Source organism: Delphinapterus leucas, chromosome 2, assembly GCF_059928025.1.
Source record: "Delphinapterus leucas isolate spDelLeu-1000000601 "Yukka" chromosome 2, BTC_Dleu_Yukka2, whole genome shotgun sequence".
NCBI lineage: Eukaryota > Metazoa > Chordata > Mammalia > Artiodactyla > Monodontidae > Delphinapterus > Delphinapterus leucas.
The window spans coordinates 18689639-18711690 of NC_143130.1; the positions used below are offsets into that span (position 1 = coordinate 18689639).

The 22052-nt window shown below is 36.4% G+C and overlaps 1 protein-coding gene across 1 annotated transcript in view; it reads right to left on the reverse strand.

The window, feature by feature from the left end:
• The window catches only part of LOC111178021 (uncharacterized), a 33192-nt gene that overhangs the window by 6529 nt on the left and 4611 nt on the right, over positions 1–22052 (reverse strand). The window contains exons 3-18 of the mRNA XM_022580354.3: positions 21745–21873; positions 20412–20476; positions 20245–20301; positions 20056–20154; positions 19799–19866; positions 17192–17279; positions 14664–14733; positions 13846–13918; positions 12309–12392; positions 11387–11516; positions 8160–8204; positions 7966–8047; positions 7772–7864; positions 5786–5865; positions 4700–4743; positions 1514–1593 (exon numbers count right to left, since the gene is read on the reverse strand). Coding sequence (XP_022436062.2) covers positions 1514–1593; positions 4700–4743; positions 5786–5865; positions 7772–7864; positions 7966–8047; positions 8160–8204; positions 11387–11516; positions 12309–12392; positions 13846–13918; positions 14664–14733; positions 17192–17279; positions 19799–19866; positions 20056–20154; positions 20245–20301; positions 20412–20476; positions 21745–21873 — 1287 coding nt within the window. The remainder of the gene's footprint in view (positions 1–1513; positions 1594–4699; positions 4744–5785; positions 5866–7771; positions 7865–7965; positions 8048–8159; positions 8205–11386; positions 11517–12308; positions 12393–13845; positions 13919–14663; positions 14734–17191; positions 17280–19798; positions 19867–20055; positions 20155–20244; positions 20302–20411; positions 20477–21744; positions 21874–22052) is intronic.

The following is a 22052-nucleotide window of genomic DNA, read 5'->3' on the forward strand; positions in this document are numbered from 1 at the left end:
CAAGGTGGGCACTGCATCCTTACTCAAATATAATTTTGAGGGAAGGGAGAAAACAGGGAGGGAACAAAAGAGAGGGAAGGAAGGTGAAACAAGGTAACAAAAACATCTTATTAAACACTGTTTAGTTTCCCCAGCTTAGACTAATTTATCTAAAGATAAATACTGAGTTAGCTTCCTTCTCTTTGTTTTTCCTTAATACCCTAAAAAGATTACACTTAAAAATATTTTATTTTCTAAAATGAAAACCTAGATTTGTCAGGCTAATTAAACTACTGAAATGTAAAGTTAATGCAAGTTCCAAATTAGAAATAGCAAGAACAGTTTCTCTGTCGTGCCCACTCTGATCAGTTGGTAGTGACTACACAGCATGCTGTGATGAGAAGGATCCTAAGGCTGTGACCCATTTGAGAGAGAAAGGGGGCCGCGATCATTAATAATGTCTGTTCCAGTGCAGGACAAAAGAGTGACAGCAAGAGTGCTGGGGGCTATTCCTCTTCTAAGAAATACACTGTGTGCAATGCATTTTTAAACAATTAACTAGGAAATATTTGAGGCATAGAAGAAGGTATGCAGAATAATATGACAAATACCTGTGTATCCTCCACTCAGCTTCAGAAATAAAATGCTTCCAATATGGCTGAAGCCTTGAATATCCTTCCCTAACTCGAATTTCTTCCTTACTGCAAATCAATCACTGTCCAAAGATGCTATCATCTTTATTCATTTTGTTACTTTTATTATATATGCATATATCCCTAAAGACATGATTTTACATGTTTAGATTAAATTGGGGTGGTAACACATTGTATGTATTCCTTTGCCACTTGCTTGTTTTGCCAAACATTATATGTGAGATTCATACAAGCTGATGTGTATAGATCCAGTGCATTCATCTTCCCGGATGTCAAGATTTCATTTCATAGACCCAGGTTGCTAGTGCCATAGATGCCTGGTAGATGCAAAAGCTAATTCCCTCTGGAGATATGCACCCTCAAATCGGCTTCACTGGATTTCTGAGGTTGAAATCCAAAATCCCTGAACATAAACAATGACTAGCAGAACCAGACCCTCAGAAGTTCAATTAATGTAGATATGATATCAAATGAATATTTAAAACTTTAAACACATTAAAGAATAAATTTTGAAATACGAGAAAATGATTCACTGATTAAAAAAAAAGAGAGACCAGGTAGTGAGAAGCTGGGAAGCTGGTGCTGGCAAAGGTATGGTTTAGCATATCTGCAAACAAAATCAGGGTGTTTAAAGTATGATACATTTTTTTGCGGTACGCGGGCCTCTCACTGCTGTGGCCTCTCCCGCTGTGGAGCACAGGCTCCGGACGCGCAGGCCCAGCGGCCACGGCTCACGGGCCCAGCCACTCCGCGGCACACGGGATCCTCCCGGACCGGGGCTCGGCAGGCGGACTCTCAACCACTGCACCACCAGGGAAGCCCGTAAAGTATGATACATTTTAAATTAATAAAAATAAGCCCAGAAGAGTCAATCAACTTACCTCTGAAAAATCGTTCCTTTCTGCTTTTTGCACTGCGGATTCCACCATCCAGTTCTTCAGCACGTATCTAGGATTAACAGCTTAAACAAGAGGGGAAAGTTCATCATGGAACAATAATTACTACGTCGACACAGGCCATGTGAAATTACCGCTGAAATGACATAACCTTTAAGAACTTTGCCGGGAGGCTCAAATGAGAAGAATGATTAGCATCAGTCATTCTGATTGTTGATAAACAATATACAGTATTTATCACCTTATGGTACAGGAAAAATGGTTTTTTCACATCATGAGCAATATTATGTTTTATTTTTCTTTTCAGTGTTATATCATTAATTTGGTTTTCACCATATTCAGTTCACTAAGCATTTTATAAAGCTGGGAGAAAGCAGAAGATTCATCCTGTAGCCCAAATGAAGGGAGGAAAAAAGTTGCTGCTTTTAACATCTTCAAACACAGAATTCAGGTCTGACTCAGTAGGACTGCTTAATGCTGTTGTTGCCAAGAGCAAATAGGAAAGGTTACATGCAGGCAAAACTCTTTGTAAATTTATATTTTTTATAGTAACCATGCATTTTTTCATACTAAAAAGTATTATAGGGACTTCCCCGGTGGCACAATGGATAAGAATCCACCTGCCAATGCAGAGGACATGGGTTCAATGCCTGGTCTGGGAAGATCCCACATGCCACGGAGCAACCAAGCCCATGTGCCACAACTACTGAGCCTGCGCTCTACAGCCTGCGAGCCACAACTACTGAGCCCATGTGCCACAACTACTGAAGCCTGCATGCCTAGAGCCCATGCTCTGCAACGAGAGAAGCCACCGCAAGAAGCAGCCCACGCACTGCAACAAAGAGTAGCCCCTGCTCACCACAACTAGAGAAAGCCTGTGCACAGCAATGAAAAACCAACACAGCCAAAAATAAATAAAATTAAATCTTAAAAAAAGAAGTATTATAATAATGGCACATTCCAGAAATTATGTTTTTATTTGAGATGAGACTTTTCCAAGATAATTTATCAACTAGGTGGAAAGGAGGGGATGTTTATCCTCACTGGCCTGAAAGAAATTCCGAGAGGACTCCAGAAATCACTGTTTTGTGATTCTCAACAACATTTTTCTGAGTTACTTGAATGGAGGGAACATACAAATTCCACTTTGACTTGGTTTTAAAGAGCTGCCAAGACATGACAGATAATCTAAAATACAAGTGCCCTGTGACCCAGTAATTCTACTTCTCTAGGAATATAGTCTATGGGAACAAATTTAAACATTAAAAAGCATTATTTATATTAAGGAAAACTAGAAACAACTTAAACGCCTATTAATAGGGGACTGGTTAAGTGAAACATTACATACCCTTTCAAAGATATATTATGCAGTCATTAACAATGTTACATTATAAAGAATGAAGTAGTCAGGGGAAATGTTTATTTTTAGTGAAAAATGAAGGATCTAAAATTATACCATAATATGATTACTACTACATTTTCTCCTAATCAATACACACAGAAAAAGAGAGACTAGAAGTGTCAATAAACGCATGGAAAAGTGAATAGCAACTGTGGTTGAGTGATGGGAATCTTTTTATTCTTTCTACAAGTTTGCATCTTCCAAATTGTAAAGAATTCATGCAGAACTCTTTTAAAATAAAAACACATATACACAATAAATATATATAATCCTTAGACGAAAAGGAAACTGACATGCAAGGGAAATTGTGGAAGCAGTTGACTTAGGCAGAGGGAGAGTGGAGTCACCCAATTAAAAGTTTAACAAACTTCACCAACACTTTATAGAAACCTGGCAATGAAATACTGTTAAAATATGCTGGGACTTGTAGCTGCAAGCAGAAGTACTTTGGATCAAATTATGTGTTGATATATACAAACTACCTGAAATCAGAAAATTGTAGATCTGTTCATAGGATTCTTTGAGGTTATCTAATTCTGTACATTTTTTTTATCTCGTCTGGAACTTTTTCCCATTGCTCATTGTGGAAATTAATTTTTCCTTTCCTTGAGAGTACACTGTTCAGCATTTATTATTTCTCTAAAATAATTCAAAGCTTCAGCCTTGAATTCACTAAATGTCTTTCATTTTACCATCTCATCCATCCTGTCATAACCAAACAAATCCAAATCCTAAAGACCGCCACGACGTTTTCTTCTCTCAATTTCTTTTTTCTCTTAATTGCTGATATAGTCCATATCGAGCTGGCCTATAAATTCTGTATGATTGCACCAATGAACATAAGTGGCTGGCAGCTAAATCCATGCTAAGCCCCAAAGACTGATTACTCACTTCCTTGTAAAAACTCAGCTTGCTTTTATTTCTACAATAGTGTCCTGAGTCAAGAAGCAGTCTCATCCTCTAACTTAACATGGAATATTAGCATCATTCTTATTTCATCAAATGATCAGCCGCCCTGATGACACACACTAGCTCTCCACACCAGTCCTAAGTAAGGTAAGAGTACTCCAGGACTTGAGTACTTCTGTCTTAACTTCTTTGATCTTCTTAGAACCCACGTTGCAAAAAGGACTAACTTCCTTTTTTTTTTTCTTCTCCAAGCCAAGTGTAAAGTCACATGGTAAACTGAAAGCAGTATATAAAGGTGATTTATTTTTAGCACTACCATTTACTAGGTGTATATTATGGCCCAGGCACTGTAACAAGATAACTTACATATATTATTGCTCATCGTTACAACATCCCTGCAAAATATGCCCATTTTATAATAGCTAAGGGCCTTGAAAATTGGAAAGTTAAATATCTTTCATATTATACAGCAAAAAAGTGGCAAGATGAGGTTCATCTGTCAGATTCCAAAACTCACGTTCTTTCCACCATAAACCACACCACCTTCCTTGTCTCTCCACCATCTTTTAAGGCCATATTATTTTAACATCAATATGCAAACTTACTGAAAGCAGGGCTATCATAATCAAGTTAAAAGTCATCTGAAATTAGAAAGGCTCATATATGACACTTCAACTCAACTAAAATACACTCATCTAGAGTTTTTGTAGTTAAAAACAAAACAACAAATCCAGTTCCCTCAAGTAATTACTTCCAGTTTTCCAGGTTTTGAAAACTGGGAGTAATTATTTCCAGTAATTACTTCCTGTTGCTTTTATGTAATAATCCTTCAAGCTGAAAAAATCAAAAGGATTACCTACTTGTCATTCTTTTTCTTCTTTCAGAATCTGAATCATTCATGTTACTAAAAATGAACAGAACAAAGAACAGAATTAATCACTGTCTCCCCAAATCATATCGTTTTTCCAAAAGGGTGAGAATTATTTCACAAGACAAATATTGAAAAAAAAATTTTAAATCACATTGAATCAGTGTCTGAAAGGAAGACAGAAAATCCTGTTTGATTAAACAATATATAAAATACTACCGTATTTCGTTATTTTAGATAATACCAAAATTTTTATTTTTACCAATTAAAAAAATACTTTTGTCTAAAAAAATATCTAAACTTGGGCTTCCCTGGTGGCGCAGTGGTTGAGAGTCCGCCTGCCGATGCAGGGGACACGGGTTCGTGCCCCGGTCCGGGAGGATCCCACATGCCGTGGAGCGGCTGGGCCCATGAGCCATGGCCGCTGAGCCTGCGCGTCCGGAGCCTGTGCTCCGCAACGGGAGAGGCCACAACAGTGAGAGGCCCGCGTACAGAAAAAAAAAAAAAAAAAAAAATCGAAACTCTCTGGCACCTCTCTTTCCTTATCTTAAAACATAGTTTTCTGAAAATAATTTAACTTGTTCTTCATTACTCAGGGTCATCTTTATGAATAGCCCTCAGCTGCCATTAAACTGTGACAGGCTATTTGCTCCTGCGCATCCTGTGGTTTTCCTGTCTCTCCCTTCAGCCACCACTACCTACAATTTCTTTACTCTTTCATGTTTGTTGCTTCCGATTCATTGTGACAGTTAACGAAGCAAAGTAACTTCTGACGATTGTATGAGATGTGACAATTTATAGACACTGGATGAAAGCCTGGGGAGCTCTCTCTCCAGAGCTTCAAGGCTTGGGAGACTTGGGCTCAGGACACAGGGGAATGGCATTATCAAAGCTGAGGTGAACAGAAGGGTGCTCTCTGTGTGGGTGAGATGTTACCAGACACTCCTCAGCCAGAGCAGACTTCCCGGGAATAAAAAGGGAATGTTGAAAAATGGAAAGGAAGTGAGGAATCTGATGGGTTGACGATGCTAAAGTAATACATTACATGCTTTCTCAAGAAGTGATTAGGTTACCTTACCTCTTCAGTCTCAAAAGGTACTGGGACACCCAGGCAGGAAAGAGTTTGTGCTTTGAGATCGTTTTCAGTGCCCAGAATTGCTAGAAGAAAATACAGTAATAGACTGCTTATTAATATTTGTTCACTTTATTTTAACTTCATGTCCCTTAAATTATGTATTTAACAATAATTTATAACATCCAGATTTCTCTTAAGGTTCTCTATTTCAAGTGGAAGTAGTACTAAAAAGGAATAATGTTTTCCTTTTCTTTACATAACTTTCAACTCAAATTCTAATTCATGGAGATACATGTAATGGCATGATTTAAGAGAAATAAAAAATATACATAGTTCTTATAAATAGACATTACATGTGAATACTTACATTATCAAAACCCTTCCTTTAAACAGGGAAAACTCACGTAATATATAATTTACTTAAAAAATTTGTAACTGTTTTATTTAGTTATCTATTAATTCATTTAACGTATATTTATGGAATGTCAACTGTGTGCTAGGAACTATGTTAGTTGGGAAGGACAAAAAAATTAATAAGACATAATTACTGCTTTTAAAAAGGAAAGTGTGTAAACAAATAAGTCAATGCCATTTTAGAAGTGTTATAGAAATATACATAAAGGCTAAGGGAACACGAATAAGCTATTAGCTCTAGTTAAGAGTTAGGGAGTTAAAAAGGTCTGAAATTCAGAAGACACAGAAATTAACTATTAAAATGATTAAAAGTGTAATGATCTCCCTCAAATTTTCCCAACACTCAGTAATTTAAATATTAACATCTGTCAAGAACTCGTTCAAATCACTTTAACATTACTATGTCTCAGTTAATGTTAAATGTTAAATCTCACATTAAATGATAATTAGTTCTGATAGTTCATTAATAATTTTTAAATTATATCAGAGATGCTTATTGGTTAACATTTTGCTGGATTTCTTGCTGAATAGGTAGACATTCTTTTATTCAAATCACTCCTAAAACTGTAATTTATGGCAATTACATACCTGTGAGAACTATACACAAATAGTTTTTATATATAAATAATTTTTTTAGTTAACACAGAAGTCATGAAATATAATGAAGAAATTGAAATTTTAAAAAATATGCCTAGATTTTCATCTGAAAAATAATAAAAACAATGCAATATAAAAGACTTACACCTTATAAACAGAGCTATGTTTCTAAAAATCTATAATAAGTGGGAGTCTTCTGGTTAATACCCATATTATTCCATAAATGTAGCAGATCAGTATTGAAAAAAAAGGCAACACCTTTCTTAAAACTGAATTAAGAAGAACCATTTTGGTAACAGCTTGGCAGTTTCTTAAAAAATTAAACATAAATTTGCTAAACAATCCAGCAATTCCACTCCTAGTATGTACCCAAGAGAAATGAAAATATGTTCACACAAAAACCAGTACATGAATGTTCATAGTAGTATTTATTCGCAATAGCCAAAAAGTGGGAATGACCCAAATGTCTGTCAACTAGTAACTGGATAAACAAAATGTGGTCCATCCATACAAGGGAGTAATAAAGTAATAAAGAGGAAATAATAATATTTTAAGACGTACTTAAAAGATCTTAAAAATAATAAAGAGGAAAGAACCACTGATACAGGTTACAACATGGGTGAACCTCAAAAATATGCTAAGCGAAGAAGCCAGACACAAAAGACCACATACCATATGATTCCATTTACAGGGGAGGTCTAGAAAGGGCAAAGAGACAGAAAGTAGACTAGTAGTTGCTTGGGGATGGAAGTAGTAAAAAGGGATTGACTGCAAATGGGCAAAAAAGGATCTTTTCAGAGTGATGGAATTGTTCTAAAATTGAATTGTGGCAATAACTGCACAAATCTGTAAGTTATTTAAAAATAATTGACTTGTACACTTAAAATGAGTAGAATTTTAGGGTATGTAAATTATGCCTCAACAAATCTGTTAAAGAAAACTGAGTTAAGAAAAAAGCCAAAAGTCACAAATTAATACCTGAGGAATGCTGAGCTCCTGTAACTGGCTTTGGGTGATCTCACTGAGCTGCCGAAATGTCATTGTAAAGTCAGCTTCTGTCTTTTCCATGAGCTAATGAAAATACTTACATTTAGCAACATCAATTGTTGAAGAATGTACGGAATAGTCATTCAAATGTTAATCAGGAAAAAGAGATAAAATGATAAACTCACATGTAAGAGAAATGCAATTAAATCATCATCACCCTTGCTTTTTCCAAGTAATCCCAATTTGGCTTTGAACAATTCTCTAAATCTAAAAGAAGAAATGTCAATTTGATTTGTCGTTAAATTTCTCACTATTTTAAGAATTGCCCTCAAACCAAGCAGGATGCTTTAATATGTGTTAAAACAAACAAACAACAAACCTTGTATCATAAAGAATGGGATACCCCTCAAGAATCTGAGCAGCACTGAGGGAGAAAAAAGACAGCACCGTTAAACCTTGCTTAAATGTTAAAATTCTTGAATTACATTTTACATGAACAAAGTGAACCTTCTCATACATTAAATAGCATTTGATTACATACTACTGATTCTGATTTAGTGATTTAATTGTATATCATACCTTAGAGAAAATTGTCAATATAAATTTACTGTCTCAAAGATTTGGATACAGTACAGGTCAAATCAGGTAACTCCTGAAATATGACTATATACAATTAACTTATAGGATAAATGTTAATATGTCTTTATAATACCAAAAGAGTTATATAAATGGCTTTTTTTGGTGTATTTTATTTTATTTTAAATTTATTTATTTTACTTATTTATTTTTGGCTGCATTGGGTCTTCGTTGCTGCAAACCAGCTTTCTGTAGTTGTGACAGGCGGGGGCTACTCTACGTTGCAGTGCGCAGGCTTTTCATTGCGGTGGCTTATCTATTGCGGAGCATAGGCTCTAGGCGCGTGAGCTTCAGTCGTTGTGGCATGTGGGCTCTAGAGCGCAGGCTCAGTATTTGTGGCACACGGGCTTAGTTGCTTCACAGCATGTGGGATCTTCCCAGACCAGGGCTCAAACCCATGTCCCCTGCATTGGCAGGCGGATTCTTAACCACTGCGCTACCAGGGAAGCCCTGGCATATTTTAAAAATTACCTTAGACCCAAAATAATGCATTACAGATACTTCACCCAATACAATAACATTTTATTTGCCTGAATGTATGAAAATAGTGAAATACTTCATAAAAATTTAAAAATTAAAGAGTTATTAACCTTAAACCCATTTTTAAACAAATTGTCTATTTCTTAACATTCTTAATGTATTTTAAATTATACAGATGCTCAACACACTCTGAAGCTCCACTCCCCTGACCTTCCTGACCTTATCTCCTATGACTCTTCCCCTTGCTTATTCTGCTACAGCTACCCTGGCCTTCATGCTGTTCCTTAAACACCCACACACACTCCTGCCTCAGGACCTTTGCACAGGCTATTCCCTTGCCTATAGCACTCTTCCCCCACATATCTCTGTGGCTGCTCCTGTTACTCCTTCAAGCCTCTGCTCAAATGCAGCCCCTGACAAGGCGTGTGAGCTGCAGTAGTGCCCAACCCTATACCAGCCCTCTGGGTGTAAACACTGCTGCTTCTCTTCTGCCTTCCAGATCCTGGCAATTTCTCTTGTGGCCAACCTAACCCGTGACCAAGCAGGGAAGGGCATTTTTCGACCAGTTTAGCTAAGTTGATACAGTATAAGGCCACTACATGTATATGGCTATATGATTAAGTCCTGGCCAGGGCGAAATAAGGGAAGTGATGTGTATAAATTCTGAAATGTGTCCTTCAATATTGAGGACTTGCCTCTTTGCTTCTCCATGCTCCTACCTAGAATATGGATGTGATAGATGGTCCCATCTCAGACCATGAGGGCCACAGACAATGGATGGTGGCATAGAAAGCTAAAAGCAGTCTGGGACTCAGACAGCTGAGTCCCCATACCAGCCCTGAATTACCAACATGAATTACCATACGTTTATGTGAGGGAAAAATGTATGTCCTTCTTGTTCAAGCCACTATTATTTGGGATTTCTGTTACAAGCAACTGAATCCATACTTTATCTAATATCCTACATCTCAATCAGAGTAAAATGAAAATATTAATGGTTACGTAAGATTTCAGAAAGTATATCACCTATATACCCCATGTGAGTCAAATACTTAAGAAAGTAATCAAGGCAGAGACTTCAAGACGGAATTAAAAAAAATAATAAAAACAATGTTAGTAAGCAGTAAAGTGACTAGAAATGCAGGGAGGGGAGTGGAGTGTTAAGGGCGAAGACTCAAAATAGAAGAGAGATACTTCAAGGGAAAACCTACTAACAGTCTGAAATTCAAAATATTAAACTATCTTAGCAAAATGTAGCAGTTGGGTAAGTAGAGGTAAAACAAAAGCATTCTAAAGGTCTCATTGGGATGGAGGGGAAAACAACGGGCAAATAGGAGCTTAGTGAGGGAAAATATTTGGAAACTTGTTCTCATATAACAGTAGAGAAAGTGGCAGAAAAACAAGATAACTATGAGGGGTGGGGGATGCAGTAGTTTCCAAATCAAAGTTGGGGGTTGGAGAGGAATGGATAAGCTCCTCAAATCATAAAAAGGTAAGGAGAATAGGGGGAAACTAACATGTAAAATAAAACACAATGTAAGACAGAAGGAATAAAATAAATCAATTATTATAATAGATGTGAAAAGCCCACATACGTCTATTAAATCAGAAACCATCACATTGAGTTAAAACCTGGCTATGTTTTGTTTATTTTTGTAAGAAACATACTTTAAAACAATGTGATAAAGATAAAAAAAAATCAAGTGAGATTCAAGGCAAATACAACAAAAGTAAGCATGAATATTAATATCAGATAAGTTGAAATTGAGAGCCAGAAGTATTAATCAGGATAGAGGGGGTCACTGTATTAGGATAAAAGGCACATTTTCTGAAGGAAATATAAGAAAAAAATCAGTATGTACCAATAACGGCATATTGCACAAATTCAAAACAATTAGAAAAAATTGCTTGCTAAAAATACAATTAAAATGGGAGATTTTAATACACATCTCTTATGAATCAAACTTATCTAATAGATAAAAAAATAAACAGTCATAAAAGAGTTGAATAATATACTCAATACACTCAATCTGATATATTAAAACGTTTGTGCACATTTTTTATATGATCATGAAATATGTACAAAAATTTATTATGTTGGACCATAAAGAAACTGTAACACATTTTGACTAGATTTTACCAAACACGTTCTTTGATCATAAAAATGTGGACAAAATAAGCCCAACTACTTAGGAATTCAGAAACACAGTGATAAATAACCCTTGGATCAAAGAAGAAATAAACCATGATTTCACAGCAACCTAAAAAGCAATAAATAGGAAAACACTTTATCCTGATAACTATGGAAAAAAGCCAAAGTGGTACCCCCCTCAAAAAAAATAGATATACACACATATATATAGTTTGAAAGCCTTTGTTATTAAAGATTAAATAGTATGGTTTTAAAAATGTTTCTTGCTTTTCAAAACATGATCATTATACAAATATATTTTCACACAGATTTAATTAGTAGATTTAGGATTTACTCACAGTTGCTTTTGCCTAGGATCCAGTAATGGGTTTAGAGCTTGTAACAACTTGTTTAAATTAAACATTCCAATATTAGCCTGATTTCCTATTTTATATCTTCTTTCATCATCAGATGTGTTTGGTACAAAATCTGTTTAGAGCAAACATACTATTGCTTTACAGTGGGGATAATTAGATAGTTTCTTCATTTTTAAAAAAAATTATTTACTTATTTATTTATTTGGCCGTGCCACATGGCATAAGGGATCTTAGTTCCCTGACGAGGGAGTAAACCCATGCCCCTTACAGTGGAAGCGCAGAGTTTTAACCACTGGACCGGCAGGGAAGTCCCTCTTTCTTCATTTTTAAGTTTAAACTTAATAAATTTATATATATTAGATAAAAATCTTTCTGACATTAAACGTTTAACTTCAAAGTAATGTAAATACTTAATACCCATGCACATGAAAATCTTTTAAAATATGATTATTTGCCTAATAGAGGAATACATTTCTAACCTACAAGGATTTCCAGGTTATCACACATGTACTTCAAACTCCAACTTGATAGCATGTCCCCCACAAAGGCTGCTCTGATCCTTTTACAGATTAGTAAAGCGGGAGGTTAAGTTAGTCATCCAAGGGCACAGATTAAGGATCAGATGCCAGAACTCAGACCCATGTCTGTCTGACAACACATTCCCTTCCTCCCGTCACGTCATCTTCTCTAATATGTCATTTTTTGAAGGCAGAGACCACAAAGGACTCAATACTGTATCCCTGTGGCACCTGGAAGATTGAGTAGCACATAAAATGACCGTTTTATGAATGAACCCAATTCTTTCTACCACCCCACTACTGAGTTAGCTATAATGGTTTATCTAAAATAAACCAGTGATAATTTTCTTAGTGAAATACAGAATATACATATAAATCATACATACCTGGATTATAGGCCTCCATAAAACCAAATGGACCATAGTCAATTGTGATGGATAACAAACTGAAGTTATCAGTATTACAAACACCTAAAACAACAACAATAAAAGATGCCCAAAACATGACAATAAAATAATAAAGCATTTTTAACTGTATAAAATTTATACAGAATAGGAAAGGTCATGAAAATGCATTTGTTTTAGAAATGAAACAATTATCAATTGAAAGTTTAACTGGTGAAGTCAAATAGCTTAATATATATTAAAACTGTATTTTAGAATTAAATTTAGCCTTTTGTTGTATACTTCCTCCACAACCAAAGATGTCAAATACTACAAGGTCCAAGAAATGAAAGCTCCTCTCATTTATCCTGAATTTCTAGCATTTATTTAAAAATATATGTTATTTGGAATGGAATTGAGACTACTAAAGAAACAACATTAATTAATTTTCAAAGGTTGTGAGAGGGGGAAAAGGTAAAAATATGGATATGTACCCCATAACAGTCCTTAGCTGCAGACCACCAGCAGTAGGTGAGGAGGGAGTGTGACCTCCTAGGTGGGGGAGGGGGTCATAGATGGGGGTGGAGTGTGAGGCAGGAGAGAGGCAGGGAATGCATACACCAGCCCAGTATAGGATAGCTGGGCCTGGTGGCAACAGTGTCCAGTGTAGACAGTTTCAACCTTTTTTAGAGTAGGATGACCCTGCTTATCAAAATGTTCAGTGCACATACAGACTCGAATCCAGCCAGTCCACTTTCAGGAGTTTATCCTCAGAAACTCACCTTCGAGAATGTAAAGATATAAATGCATGGTGGTCACTGCCGCAGTTCACAACAGCAAAACCTCTGAAACACCCCCCTGCTCACCACCCTACCCACCACAGTGAGACCCAGCGAGGATGTAATTAAAGCAGATTTCAAGAAGTTTTACAATGTGGGATCCCCCTTTGGCATTTATCTAGAGACCTTAGTACATATGTGACTTGCTTTTATTTTAAGACAGTTATTCTTAGTTCAGGCAGATATTCCTTCCAGTGTAACCCCACACAGTGAATGGCTTCAGACACACACAAGCCAGCCCTACTGTTTTTGTAGGGGATATATGAATACCATCGAAGAAAAGTCTAGAAGAATTGAGATAAAATGGTTAATAATGATTCTCCTGGAGAACAGAACTCACATGCACTTCTGTATATTTTAAATTCTTTACCATAAGCATGTAGTGCTTTTATGATTAATGGTTTTTTAAAAAGCTTTTAAAAGACCTAATATAATATATACTCACAAGGTTAAAAAGCTTTACAGGTAACAACATCAACGGGTCGAGTACGCTTATTCTATTTTGTGTATCTGTTCCGTTCAAAATCATTTTAAACATGAGAAAGTTGTTTATCTCTTGCTAAAAATAAATTCATATATTATAAATGTTATTCCTGCTCATTGGCAGGAATATTTTGAAATACACAGAAAAGAAGTCTTCTGCTTCAACAAATTAATTCTACTTTCTCATCAGAAGCATGAAATGTCAGTAGATAACTTACCATGAGCAAAACCAACAGACATCCACAAGGCAATAAGCTGTACCGTCTCAGACACCACAGTAGAAAAAAAATCCTAAAATGAAATTTAGAAAATTTTCAGATTTTTCAGTAACATATGTTCTTTTAGGATCTTCCGATTTCCAACATGAAAAGGTGTTCTCAAAGGTGGGCCAAAAGATGACCAACGAGATGGAAAGTAGTACGTGTAAGAAAACAATGGAAGAACATAGAGTTATTGATCCAGAAATAATATATACAAGGCTCAGGCAGTATTATGACCAGGTTTTCTTCATGTACAATAAGAAAAGGAAAAACATTAGAATTCAGCACAGGGAGTTAAATGTAAGCAAAATGCGTTATTAAATTTTGAAATGAGTCACTAAGAAAAATAAAGGCATTTCCTTCTCTGTGGCTGTTAAAAGAAAGAAAAAGTTAATGAAGATCAAAAACTTTCCACAAGAATAGAAAATCACATTTGCCTATTATGTATGTATTTATTTTAGAACTACTACTATAGAAATACCTATATATCCAACATGTGAGAAAACAATGTATGTGACCAAGTTACAAATGCTGCTCAAAAAGTAATGTATATAGTCAGGATGTAGTCGCACCTGTTCTCTTTTTCTAGATACCTTTCAAACAACAACTTCCTTATCTATGTCTTGTTTACAGGGTGGTTCATTGTCTCTTTCTTTAACAAAATGTTCTACATTTCCTTTTTTAACTTTAGATTTTTAAGTGCTAAGTTGTAACCACTAATGGTGGCCGGCCAATGACAGAAAACAGAGTATTGTCCTTTCTTTTAAAAAACTTACCAAATATCTGTTAGGTTCCTTGACATCTACTGAGGGGAAGTGTTCCTGTATGATGAAGTCTAATAACATCCTAGAGGTAAAGGGGAGATAGCATCAGTGTTCCTCAGAATACAGTATTGAGTATCCAATCATCTCAATCCACTCCTGACATTCATGAATTCATTAGATGCATGCTTATAATTTTAAAAAGTAAAATAAGGGCTTCCCTGGTGGCACAGTGGTTGAGAGTCCGCCTGCCGATGCAGGGCACACAGGTTCGTGCCCCAGTCCAGAAGGATCCCACATGCCGCGGAGCGGCTGGGCCCGTGAGCCGTGGCTGCTGAGCCTGCACGTCCGGAGCCTGTGCTCCGCAACGGGAGAGGCCACAACAGTGAGAGGCCCGCGTACCACAAAAAAAAAAAAAAAAATAAGATTTTACTCCCAAAATAGCCATAGAGAAATAGTTCCTCAATACCAGTCACAACTGGAAATATGTTTCTAAGATGCCATCTTATTACGTTACAAACTCAGATTAATTCAATAAACATCCATTGAGAACCTCCAAGTGCAGGGAAAAAGAATGACAGACCCAAACCCAGACATAAAAGAGCACACAGTCTATTAGGGGAGAAGAACATCTGAAGAAATAATAACATCACCATATAATACATGCAATAATAGAAATATATAAAAAGTATAAAGATAACAGAGCAGAGGATGATTATTTATGTGTGGAAGGTCATGTAAGGTTTCACAAATAAGATGTCAAATAAATTGGCCACGGTTTGAAGTTAAAATATTTAAGTTGTATACGTATCCTATGTTTAATTCCCTGTTTTAACTGACTAATGAGTCGAGTAACTATTGATACTAGTGTTTATTGCATTGGATAAGAGAGAATCCTGAAAAGAACTGGGGGTTGTAGATATGACTTGGGAATTATTAAAGTCCAGTAGGAGTGAGTTTGTTTAGAGTGGATTAGAGAATTGTTTCAGGCACTTGGGAAACAAAAAGGCATACATACATAGTCATGTTAGCCAGTCCAGTCAGTTTAAGGATAAAGTGCTCACCAATATACATCAAATGTCATAGAGATAAGTGACATATAACTGAACTATGACCACCAGATAGAACAATTTCAGTGACATAGTGAATCTGAGCAGAAGTGACCCCAAAAAACAAATGAGAAGTGAAAATGCCCAGTGAGAGGAGACCTCTCTCTCAACAAGCTGGGATGACCCTGAGTTCAGTAAACATTTGCTAAAAAGACTCAGAGAACGGTCATGACAATGGTGATGACTCCTCTGCTCTGCGCGTTCACTTCCCTTTCCCCATTCTCTCCGTGGACCAGGTATCTGGATTTACTAAGCTGATACCTACAGTGTAGGATTCATATTCCAAATGATTCTGGTTTGTCTAAGAGAATTTTTTTCTTATATATTCTAATGGCTTTTTAGAACTGTATGCTCTTAACAAATGGAAACAGAATTCCTCTTAAAGGAGTAAATATTTTTAAAATTTTATTTATTTCTTTTTGGCTGCATTGGGACTTTGTTGCTGAGCGCCAGTTTTCTCTAGTTGCAGTGAGCGGGAGCTGCTCTTTGTTGTGGTGTGCAGGCTTCTCACTGCGGTGGCTTCTCTTGTTGTGGAGCATGGGCTCTAGGCATGTGGGCCTCAGTAGTTGTGGTACGCAGGCTCAGTAGTTGTGACTCGCAGGCTCTAGAGCACAGGCTCAGTAGTTGTGACGCACGGGCTTAGCTGCTCTGCGGCATGTGGCATCTTCCTGGACCAGGGTTCAAACCCGTGTCCCCTGCATTGGCTGGTGGATTCTTAACTACTGTGCCACCAGGGAAGTCGGGAGTAAATGTTTTTGTTTGAAGAAACATCCTGCTAAGTTGGCTTGAGGAAGACAAACTTTGTGAGTACAGATTCCACAGGCACCAAGGCATCAGAGTTTGATGGAAGATATACTGCATGACACAAGGGGAAGAGCTTTTGCTCTTTTGAAGGAACGATTCATCTGTCTTCCCTGAAGAAATCTCCAGTAAGATTTGTTCTTAAGTGCTTTGTGCAATTTCAGTCTGTTCTTTGTTTGCTTTTGTTCTGTTGAAGGGACTGAGCTTCATGTCTGGGTCAACCCACTATGAAACAGGCATCACACACATGTCAAAACCAGAGTCCAGGAAAGAAGACATATGAGACAGAGGACGCATCCTGGGAATCCCAGAACTTGGAAGGGAATTGCAGAACTGGGGAGTTTGAGTCACTTCCACCCAGGTGTCTGGGTAGCACAGAGGCCCTCAGTTCCAACTGGGTTGCACACTAGATAAAAGCATTCCTTGAGAAAAGGGTCTACTGGGTCTAAACCCTTCTTTTTCAGCCTCATAGAAACCCACACGATATTAGGCACACAGCAAGTGCTGAAAATATCTATTAATTGAAAGTTTGGGTTTTACTTACAAGAAAACCAAAAATATTTTAACTTCACAGCACATAAATAAGCATTTCTTTCAATTGTCTTCTACCATTGGAAAAAATGGTTTTCTAACCTTAGTAAATCCAATTCACCATAATGAGCCAAAATTTCTAACGATCCAATTCTAAACCATGATTTTGCAACACGCAGCACTACTGCACCTGGAAAAGAAACATTTATTTTAGCATAAACTATTTTAAACTACGCAAACACAGCATATGTTTTTCTTTAAAATGAAATGACTTTAATAAAAAAGAATACAGTGATTGGATTTATCAGAAAAACAATTAATTTACATCCTAGAAAGGGTCAAGGATTTTTCTGTCTTTCTTTATGCCTGAATCAGTTAGAATGTGAGGAACCACAACACCTTCAGAAATACTGAGGCCCCAGCCTAGTGAGATGCTACTTGGTTAAACTGTTAGGCTCCCACTGTCTCCTCAGTTGTGACCTTTTCCCTGTACCTCACCCTGAAATATAGAATTAGTGGAATATTTCTGTGGCACAGTCCCTGTACATGACTTCCATTTGTGTAACTAATTGGAAATTAACTTCAATTTAAAAAATTTGCATATGTTCTAACTTACGAATATGAAGAAATACAGTGAATCTATGCATTTTATGATTGTTTGTAGCCTTCTATTTCCGCCTTCCGTTCTGATCGTAGACATTAGTAATACAATTAGTAAATGACTTCACGCTTTTTTCTTATAAGGAATGCTGTACTGACACGTGTTTCCACGTCAAGGTGAGGTCTATCCCAGATGACAAAGCTGCTGCTCTGCTGGTGCTGTCCTTCAATGAAACACCATACTCGCTGCTACCTCTGGGCCTTTGTGCACTTCTCCCTGCCCCAACCCCACTTCTCCCCATACTGAAATCCTTGCTAACTTTCTAATCTTGTGCTCAAGGTCAATTCCCACTTCCTCCATAAAGCTAACTGGATTGCCCTTTTCCTAACCTCAGATTATTTATTATTCATTTGCTATGGAGCCTATAGTGTCTATTGCTATAGACACTATTGCTATAGTGTCTGTGAAGACTGAGTTTCTTAAGACCAGGGACCATGGTATATACTTATTACTCCTGGACCCCCAGAGATGAGTCCAGTGGTATGCACAGAAAAGGGCTAATTAGTATTTTCTGGGTTGACTAAATTATCCATATAGTCAGGACTCATTCACGCTAATAATCTGAATATTTATTTTCATGTGTTTTTTTTTTTTAGCAATAAAAATACATTCACTTAGGAAAAAAGAGCTCAATAGATGATTCTGAATGTTTACTTTATGAATAGCCATTGAATCACTGAATGTCATTACTTAAAGACATAGAAGGTGTCATCTCATCTAACCCCTCATTTTAGTTGGAGAAACAGGGGGAAAACGTGACTTGCCCAAAGTCACAAATCAATTCCCACAGAGCCGGCTAGAGGCTTCACATATTCTTTTTGCGTGTCCAGCTCTTTTCCTACAGTGTCTGCTGGGCAAATATTAGGGAAAAGCACAATCAAAATATCTGTATATGACTTAGATGTGGAAATTCTATGAACGGCCTAAAAAGGAGAAATACTTGAGATAATTTGAAACCATTAAGCTTGGCTTCCGAACCATCTAATTCAAAATTCAGATTAACAGGGAATTCCCTGGTGGTCCAGTGGTTAGGACTCTGCCCTTTCACTCCTGAGGGCCTGGGTTCAATCCCGACCAGGTCCTGGTCGGGATTGAACCCACAGGCTATGAGGCGCGGCCAAAAAAAAATTCACATTAACAATATACACGTCACAGACATAAAAGTAGTATTGTGCCCATCATATTAACAGTCTGTGATCGGAATCTCATTTCCAATCACCGTAAACAAAAAGACCTCAATAGCTGTTAAAGCCCCATGTGCAGTAATAGTATGCATTTTATCCAGATAATATTAAAGAGGAGAGAGAGAGATGCCTTAAAGATAAATAACCTTTAATTCCTTTAAACATGAATACTCTAGGGGGATTATTATGAAAACCTTATCAAAACATATTTTTCTCAAAGCATGAAGAACATAAAATGTTCTCTCGTTGAATTACTATAAACAGCAGTAAAAACGCTGGCCCGTAACACAGTGATGTCCAAGGGGCCCAATAAAGCAAGTAGGGCTGTCAGCGGTTCTCAATAGCTCTACATTTTAAATAATTAAATATGTTTATTATTGATTTTCAGGTCTCCTGCCTCTCCAGAGATTCAGAGTCAAGTTTCTCTCACTCTTCCTTTTTCACTGCTCTATGGCACTTTCTCATCCCCTTTCTAATTTATTTCTGACCTACTAAAAGCTGAAGGAAAAGTTAACCGAACTTATTGGAAGTAAACATGAAGTAAGAGCAATCGGGATCTGAGGTAAAGTCTGAGGGGGTCTCCTGGGAAGGAAGTATATGATTGTTCATGCACTGGCTTTATAATGTTTTGCTGGCTGTTCATAAACTTCCCAGGTTAACTTCCCAGAAGTTTGTTGTTAGAAAAGGATGGATTAGTGATGTAAGGGTGTGGGAAAGGATATTCTATTATATTATCATAACACTGAAATTACATCATGAAGATCCCCAGGTCATGTTTTAAGAAGACTGCAAAGATGCCCAATTTCTGTTGTTCCTGAAGAACTTAGTCTAATTTTATGTAAGTGTTCTAAGAACTGTTATTACCTCGTTCTTTCACAACGTTTCCATTGTAGAACTGATCTCTCCATACTGCATCATCACTTACAACCAGACTGAAATGTAAGAGAATCAAACAAAGTTATACTGTACTTAACTGCTAGCAAGCTATCAAGAAGTAACTAAAACTATAAGAAACGATGAGAAATCATGCTATTGGGGGTTTATCTGCTCACTTGATTGACACATTTCTGGAGATAACCTGATGCGGTCTTGAAATTTAGCTTCAAGGGAAGAGGAATTACCTTGCAGCTCTGCTAGTGGGAATTCTGAGATAGTACATAGCCTCACTACACAAAAATTCTCTCATGGAGGAACGAAGCACAGCTCTGCCGTCGCCATTTCTATGGGTAATATGATAAAAAAGATTTTCAGTTATAATTAAGATAACACCAATTTTTACTTAGATGACTAAAATAAAAAAAAAGAAGTACCGGGAGTATGGGGTTTTTCCTGAGCCTTTTAATTGGAGCTCCCACTTTTCACCCTGCCTTAAAAAAAAAAAAAAAAACCTAAATATTAGCAGATTTGTGTTAGCAGAATAATATAATAATATTATAATAATAGCAGGAAAGCTGTTATTCAAGAAAACATATAGTACCTGTTCATGTAAATTCCAATAAGATGGGCTCTTCCATCCCCGAGCTGATCTGCCCATATCCCAAACTAAAAGGAAAAATTATTCATGTTTATTAACCTTTAAAGCTTTTATTGTAATTTATAATCAAAGTTACTTTGTCAAAATTGAAAATGGAATAGTGCATTTTTAAGATTATAACAACAACCTGAATAAAGGTGAAAATAAAATTCAATCCATAAGACGTAACTGAAATTCATTTAAAAAACATAAATTTAAGACATATAATTAATTTCTTCATCATCTTATAGCTGAGCTCAAGCTTGTTAGGTGTAGAATACTGAGAACTGATCTATTTAATTCCAGAATAGGAACTAGGAATGATTTATTAGTAGAAAATTTGCCTATACTATACGCATACAATATAAAATCAGGAGCATACTGTACCTGAAAAAATTGCTTTTGAATGTACATGATTAACTGTTTCCAAACTTTTCTGTTAAAATTTGTTTGTGGTGTTCAGCTCCCAGCTGTGCCACTTACTAGCTGTGGAAATTTGTTTGAGTAACTTAATCTCACTGAGACTGACCTTTCACTTCTGTAAAATGGGAAAACCGTTGCCAGATTGTTCTAAGAACGAATGTTAATATACGCAAAATGCCTTGCACTGTGTCCAACACACCCAAGTGCTCAAAAGATGGTAATTATTATTATTGCCAACAATTACTTGCTAAGTTAAACATCACTCTATTCTCTTAAATTAATCAATTAATCTTTAACTCACAAGAAAGTCACAGCAATTTCAACAATTGGTTCTGTGTTTCCTCTCCTTTTTTTTAAATCAGATTCCACACATTGAACTTGCTTCAACGTCTTGCTGTATTTCTAGAAGGTGCCTTCTTAATTGCTTCAGCATGTATAACATCCCCAATTAATCCTGACTTAATTTCTAGCAGTTCTAAAAATGTTCTACAGCTATCCTGGCAAAATTATATTCTATTTGCCCTTCTGAGGCTTTTATATTGACTTATTGTGCGGCCTGACTTTGCCTAAATCTCTTGCCAAACTCCACTGAATGAATTCTCTAGTGATAATCACAGAAATGTTATATTGTGCTGCCCCAGTTTTCTCAATTCCATTAGAGAAACTTACGCCCTAGCTTTTGAATGTAAGAAATCACAAGAAAAGCACAAGAAATCACATCAGCTAATCTATATATGACACATTCTTTTAGAAACATCTTGAAGTCTCAATACACTAATATTAGAAATTAATGCAAAATAAATTCTTCAATAGGATAGCATTTCTACCAGCTGTTTATATTTGCATAAGGAAGTGATATTGGTGCTACTCTTACCTGGTGGCCCCCATATCTGTGAGCCAATGGAATGGATCCAAGTACTATCTTTTCGCCACTTACAAGCTGGATAAAATCATCTGTTTCTGAGACAGATAAATCAAGGTCCAAAATATCTTCTAGCACTTGCTGAGGCAGGAAAAGAAAAATCTTCTTACAAACTTAAGTAATCCTTTAATAGTTTTTGAGAAAATAAACTTTTTGGTAAAAAGAAAATTAAAAGAATAAACTTCTTCCAAAATTACATTAATATTTTCTCAGAAGAGATGTACCATACTTTCTAGGATTATTTATGCTACTTGGGAAAA